We start from the raw sequence: 7,506 nt of genomic DNA on the forward strand, positions 1-7,506 counted from the left end.
ATTGCTCCCGGGTTTGCTGAATTTTTGTCTCCGTTGGATTCCGGGGTATCTTTTGGTGGGGTGTCCACATTTTTGTGCGGCGTTCTATTTTCTAAATCCGAATCGTGGTCGTTGTCATGGTCGTCTGCCATGGTGATGGGATGACTTCCAGGTCCCCGGCAACGGCGCCAATGTTCTGAGGGTTACCTGAAACTGTAGGTCGATCTCGGACGAGATCTTCTGTGCTGGTCAGAACCGTTGTGTCCGGCTGGTAAATGGCGGTCGGAGCTGGTGCGTCCGACTTGTTTGGATTGAACGTGCTGCTGATCCTCTATCACCGAAGGGTGGGGGGTACCTGCAAGAGACTCCGATGCTTAAGTTAGCACGGGTATTAAACAGGTGTTATGTAGAATCAGAGTATGAGTTATACCTGGGTGCTACAGTGTATTTATAAAGGTGAGGTGTGACCTTTTGGATAAGATAAGTTAGTTATCTTATCTTATCTTGATCTTTTGAGTTGAGGTCAGCGTATCTTCAACGGAACCGCCTTTATCTCTATAGGCTTGGGTTGCCTTAGGATTTGAGTCGTGTTCCTCTACCTGGGCCCTTTATTGGGCTCTCTTGTTGACTCGGCCGAGTTCTTTAAGAAGAAGTCGGTCCGCTTGACCCGAAGAGGTCGGTCGCTTTATCGTTGATCATCCCAGGTCGGATAGCTCGACCCAAGGTATGAACAGTCGTGAACGTGGTTTTCCATGTATGTTGATTTTGCCACCATATCATCGAGATAGACCACTATGTTTCGTCCGATTTGACTTGTGAAGATTTTGTCCATGAGTCGTTGGTAGGTAGCACCTGCATTTTTTAGCCCAAATGGCATAACCTTATAACAGAAATTTCCATTGTCAATAATAAAGGCAGTTTTATCCTGGTTAGCTTTATGCATGAGGATTTGATTATAGCCGGAATAGGCATCCATGAAACTTAAACATTGGAAACCAGAAGAATTATCAACAAGTTTATCAATGCATAGGAGGGGGTATGCGTCCTTTGGACAGGCCTTGTTGAGGTCTGTTTAGTCCACACACATCCTCCACTTACCGTTGGTTTTTTTTTACCATTACCACATTGGCTAACCAAGTGGAATATCTGAGTTCTTAGACGAAGCCAGCATTGAGTAGCTTTTGAGTCTCTTCTAAGGAGGCTGCTTTCTTGTCAGTGCCGAGCTGTTGTTTCTTTTAGGCTATAGGTCGGGCTATTGGATTGATAGCTAACTTATGGCAAATGACGTTAGGGTCTATTCCTGGCATGTCTGCTGGGGTCCATGCGAATAAGTCAACGTTGTGTCTTAGTAGCTCGATGAGTTGGTTCTGTTCTTCTTCCTTAAGCGCGTTGCCGAGGTATGTCTACTTGGATTCGTCACTCTTGGTTAATTGGATCTTGGTTAGATCATCTGTTGGCATTGGCCGCTCTTGATGGTTGGTTCTGGGGTCCAGATCGACCAGGGCAGGCAGTTGGTCCGAGTTAAATACTGCTTAGACGTATTGTTGTTTGGGTTGTTTTGGCTGTTTGTCTTTCAGACTGGCGTTATAGCACTGTCTGGCCTCTTTCTAGTCTCCGTGGATGGTAATGACTTTGTTGTCCTGTGAAAGAAACTTAACACACAAATGCACAGTAGAAACAATAGCATTGAATGCGTTCAAAGATGGTCTGCCTAAAATGATGTTATATGGACTTCTACAGTCTACCACAAGATATTGTATATCTATTGTTTTACTGTTGGGGTACTCCCCGAAGGTGGTTTGTAACCAGATGTAACCTCGAATGGAGACACGCTCACCTGAGAAACCTACCAGTTCTCCGGAAGAGGGTGGGAGATTCTTGTCGCTGAGTTTCATCTTTTGTAAAGTTGAGTAGAAAAGTACGTCGGCGCTGCTTCCTGGGTCCATTAAGATCTTACTTACTAATGGCTCCCCGACTTGTGCTGTGATGACAACCGGGTCATCTAAGTTCCGGTCATTTGATTTATAGTGTTTTTGGACGAATGAGATTTCTGGCTTGTCCTTATCGACTAGTTGGGACGTGGTGGTTTCTGTCATCATCATCATAGCTCGGTACGACCTTTTTCGTGCCGAGTTTGTGCATCCGCCACCTGTTAAACCACCAGAAATACAGTTTATTATTCTGCGGGGTGGATTGATATCGTTATCTACCTTTTTCCCTTTATCTCGGGAATTGTCAGTCAGTTTGGATTGTTGGCCGAGATCGTCTGTGCTTCGCTTCCTTCCTCGGCTGGCAATGTATTTATCTAGTAGCCCTTGGCGGGCGAGCTTTTCGAGGACGTCCTTGGCTATTACGCAGTCATTCGTGGTGTGGCTGTACTTCTGGTGGAAGGCACAATACTTTGATTTGTCCACATGACGCTGGTCTTGATATGTACCGGCTCTGTTTGAGGGTTTGATAAGTTTTGAGTGCAATATGTCCTTTATGATGTCATCCCTTTTTGTATTGAAGGCGGTATAGTTATCGAATTTGGGTGTTAGCCTGAACGTTCTCGAATCCGTTCTGCTGTTCGACTGTCTGTTTCGCCTTTCCTTGTCTCTGCTTGGGATAGGCTTATCTGCTCTTCGCAGTGCCCGAAATTCTTCCACCTCAATCTGAGTAGTTGCTTTTTCGTGGAACTCGGCCAGGGTTTTTGGTTTTACGATGGCTATGGATTCTTGGAATTTTCCTGGCCGGAGGCCGCTCTTGAAGGCGTGGAGGTGGACTTCGGGGTTTAGGTTAAGTATCTCGTTGGTTGCTTCAGCAAACCTGGTCATGTAGTCTTTTAGGCTTTCGTTCGGTCCCTACTTGATGGTGCTTATGTAGTCAGAGTTATGGACGTATATTTTAGATGCGGCGAAGTGGTTGACGAACTGGTCCGCTAGTTCGTCGAAGTTAGAAATGGAGCCTTTAGGGAGGTTGGAGAACCAAATCAGAGCGTCTCCATCTAGGAAAGTTGGGAATGTGGGGCATAAGATCGGGTCGGAATCCTTATTCATGAACATCATGGCCTGGAACTTGGTGACGTGGACATTCGGATCTCCTATTCCATTGTAGGGTTTTAAGGTTGACAGTAAGGTGAAATTTTGGGGCATTTCGAAACTCATGACTTCTTTGGCGAAGGGGTTGGTTCTTTTTTTGGTGGTCATTTTGGTGGTTTTGGCGATGGTGTGTTTAGTTTTCGAGGTGTGCTGGTCATCATTGTCCTTGTTTTTGGCACTTTTGTGTTCTCCTTTGCTTTGGTCGTGCCCCATCTGTCGCAGGAGCTCAGCCATTTTTTGATTCTCAGTCTTGAGGGCCTTATTGATTGCTAAAATTTCTGCCTGATTGATGGAGGGAGCGTGACTGTGCTCGTCCGTCATCTCCTATGTCCTGCAAAAGGAAATGAAGAGATATACAAAATATAGAGAAGGTGGGGTTAGATTAAAATCGGGGCCCCACGGTGGGCGCCAAATGTTCCTTTGTGAAAGTGAGCTCCGAGGTATAGCTCGTTCTGCTAGTGCTTGAACTGGCTTTTCTTGGAGCGGAGGGAGCGGAACGTCATCTTCTCATGGAGAGGCGGCGTTGGGTACCTGAAAAGGGACTCCAACGCTCAAGTAAGTATGAGTATGGGAGAGTTCAGAATAAGATTGGAGTGAATAGCGTACCTTTAGATTAATAACTCGTTAGCACTTATAGTAAGTTATTTGAATGGTTTGTTACCTAGATCAGGTTTGTTATTCGTATCTTTGTTACAGGTTTGACGGGGTTTATGCTGGCCGTTGCCTGGGTTTATTGGGTTAGTGATAGCCTGAGTGGGGTGGTTATCTTAAAAAAATTATCTCTACCAGCTATACTAGTGTTCATACCATGAGTCGAGCTATTCGACCTGGGATGATTGACGACAAAGCGACCGACCTCTTCAGGTCAAGCGGACCGACTTCTTCTTAAAGAACTCGGCCAAATCGACAGGAAAGCCCATAAAGGGCCCAAGTAGAGGAACACGACCCAAATCCAAAGGCCGTCCAAGCCTATAGAGATAAGGGCGGTTCCCTTGAAGATAAGCTGGCCTCAACTCAAAGATAAAGATAAGATAAGATAACTAACTTATCTTATCTAGAAAGGTCACTCTACAACTACTATAAATACACTGGAGCACCCAGGTATAACTCATACTCTGATTCTACTAAAAACCTGTTTGATACCCATGCTAACTTAAGCATCGGAGTCTCTTGCAGGTACCCCCACCCTCCGGTGACCAAGGATCAGAGGCGCAGTCAGTCCAACAAGTCGGACACAACAGCTCCGGCCGTACCAGCCAGTCGGACACGTCATCTCCGACCAGTACAGAAGTTCTCATCCGAGATCGACCTACAGTTTCAGGTAACCCTCGGAACATTGGCGCCGTTACCGGGGACCTGGAAGTCATCCCATCACCATGGCGGACAACCATAACAATGACCACGATTCAGGTCTGGAACAGAGAACACCGCACAAGAACACGGATGTCACGCTACAAGATACTCCGGAAACCAACAAAGACAAAGACTCGCCAAATTCAGGGGCAATAGAAGCGCTCCTAGATCGCCTAAAACAATTGGAAAAAGAAACTCAACAACAACGGGAAATCGGAAGGGATCTACAAAGAGAGGTGCGGCGACGTCGGGAGTTGAAAGAAAAACTACAGCAATTAGAAGCCGATCTCAAATCAAAAGCCCCTCGGGCCAATCTCGAAGAAAATTCACGCAAAGAGCAAGACCCGTTCACCAGGGAAATCATGAAAACCAAAATTCCAAAAGACTTCAAACTCTAGGATATGACCCTGTATGATGGCACCACGGATCCCAACCACCACCTCAGTAACTTTAGAAGCAGAATCTACCTCACCAACGCCCCAGATGTTGTCCGCTGCAAAGCCTTTCCAACAACTCTCACAAAGACAGCCCTTCAATGGTTCGACAACCTACCCCCAAAGTCCATCTCAAGCTTTGATGACCTAGCTAAAAAATTCCTAGCCAGATTCTCCATTCAGAAAGATAAAGCCAAGCACGCCCCCAGTTTACTAGGGATCAAACAAGGAGATCGGGAGAGCCTCCGCAACTATATGGAGAGATTCAACAAAACATGCATGGACATACAAAGTTTACCCACAGAGGCCGCCATCATGGGACTCATCAACGGCCTACGAGAAGGACCTTTCAGCCAATCTATATCAAAAAAGTACCCGACCTCCTTGGATGAAGTCCAGGAACGAGCAGAAAAATACATCAACATGGAAGAAACCGCTCGGCTAGGAGAGACCTCAAAATCGGGGGCCTCTTACCGAGATAGAGACAAGGAATCCAAGAGGAAAGAAGATCGACAAGGGGAGAAAATCAAAAAATACCATAATTACACTCCTCTCAGGGCATCCTTGGTCGAGATATACAAAGAAGTCTGCCATACAGAAAAAATCCCCCCAGCACGGCCACTCAAAGGCAAAAAGGGAGGAGGAAACCGGAAGGAATATTGCGAATACCATCGAGTCCGAGGACACTCCACAAACGAATGTTTCGACTTAAAAAATATCATAGAAAAATTGGTGAGAGAAGGAAAGTTAGATCGATTCCTGACCACCCGAGATGATGATCAAAGAAAGAGACAAAGGGATGAAGATACCGAACGTACAGAACGATCACCTCGGACACCAGAAAGACATGTCAACATGATACATGGCGGATTCACAGCAGGTGGGATCTCCAAATCCTCTCGCAAAAGATATCTCAAAGAAGTATATCATGTCGAAGGAGAGGAGGAAGCACTCAACATCCTGGCAATAACATTCACTAAAGAGGAGGCATCCGGCATCATCGCAGGACACGACGATCCCATGGTCATCACCATCATATTAGCAAACGCCAACCTACACCGCACCTTAATAGACCAAGGGAGTTCTGCCGACATCTTATTCAAAACAGCCTTTGATAAACTCGGCTTAGAAGAAAAAGAACTTCAAGCATATCCAAACAGTCTGTTTGGACTAGGAGACACCCCGGTTCGACCACTAGGATACATACCACTACATACAACCTTCAAAATAGGGAACCAATCCAGGACCCTCAAAATAGACTATATCGTGGTCGATGTAAGTTCAGCTTACAATGCTCTCATAGGTCGGACAACACTCAACCAACTCGGCGCGATAGTCTCGACCCCACACCTATGTATGAAATTCCCAACACCAAAAGGGATAGCCACAATAAAAGCAGATCAAAAAATGGCACGTCGCTGTTACAACGAAGGCCTAAACCTCAGAGGCAAAAGAGAAGAGTTCCACATAATCGAGCTGGGCGGAGTTCAACGACGAGAAGAACTTCGTCCCCAGCCAGAGGGTGAGATAGAAAAGATTCAGATCGGGGACACCTCGGAAAAAATAACTAATATCGGCACAATCCTAAAAGGAGATTCAAAGGAATTACTAATACAATTCTTGCGAGATAATGTCGATCTCTTCACATGGAAAGCCGCAGATACGCCAGGCATAGACCCTAAGCTGATATGTCATAAGTTGGCGGTCTATCCAGGATCTCGGCCGGTACAGCAGAGACGAAGAAAACTTGGGCCAGAGCGATCCCAGGCTGTGGAAGAACAAGTACAAGTACTACTAGAAGCAGGATTCATAAGAGAAGTCAAATATCCACTATGGCTAGCCAACGTTGTCTTGGTAAAAAAATCAAATGGGAAGTGGCGAATGTGCACCGATTACACCGATCTCAACAAGGCTTGTCCAAAAGATTCTTACCCACTCCCAAATATCGACGCTCTGGTAGACGCTTCCTCCAGATATAAATATGTCTCGTTTATGGACGCATACTCGAGATACAACCAGATCCCCATGTATCCACCAGATCAAGAAAAGACTTCGTTCCTAACACCGAAAGCAAACTACTGCTACATTGTGATGCCTTTCGGTCTCAAGAACGCAGGAGCTACTTATCAAAGGCTAATGAATAAAGTCTTCTCGGATCACATCGGAAAGATCATGGAAGCCTACGTGGACGACATGCTAATAAAAACACAAAGTGAAGAGACATTATTGTCCGACCTGGCCCAAGTATTCGACACCAAAAGGAAGCATGACATGCGACTCAATCCCGCGAAGTGCACCTTTGCAGTAGAAGCAGGCAAATTCTTAGGTTTCATGCTCACACAAAGAGGAATTGAAGCAAATCCAGACAAATGTCAGGCCATACTCAACATGAAGAGCCCAACCTATGTCAAAGAAGTGCAGCAACTCAACGGGAGATTGGCCGCCCTATCCCGATTCTTAGCAGGAGCTGCGATAAGATCTCTCCCCTTCTATGCTACTTTAAGAAAGGGAAAGCAGTTCGAATGGACGACAGAATGTGAGCAAGCCTTCCAAGACTTTAAGAAATTCTTAGGACAGCCACCTATCCTCTCTCGACCACGAGAAGGAGAACCACTCATATTATATCTTGCAGTAGGAAGCCGGGCAGTAGTGTCAGCACT

At 45.9% G+C, this 7,506-nt stretch overlaps 1 protein-coding gene across 1 annotated transcript; it reads right to left on the reverse strand.

Annotated features, from left to right (window-relative positions):
- Positions 1 to 1,586: 1,586 nt before the first annotated feature.
- Positions 1,587 to 2,795, reverse strand: LOC107607239 (uncharacterized). Its single transcript, XM_016309212.1, has one exon. The coding sequence runs from the start codon at positions 2,793 to 2,795 to the stop codon at positions 1,587 to 1,589; it is 1,209 nt and encodes a 402-aa protein (XP_016164698.1).
- Between the last annotated feature and the right edge of the window lie 4,711 nt (positions 2,796 to 7,506).

The sequence above is a fragment of the Arachis ipaensis genome, chromosome B7 (genome assembly GCF_059453495.1).
Source record: "Arachis ipaensis isolate K30076 ecotype BB chromosome B7, ASM5945349v1, whole genome shotgun sequence".
NCBI classification, from domain to species: Eukaryota; Viridiplantae; Streptophyta; class Magnoliopsida; order Fabales; family Fabaceae; genus Arachis; species Arachis ipaensis.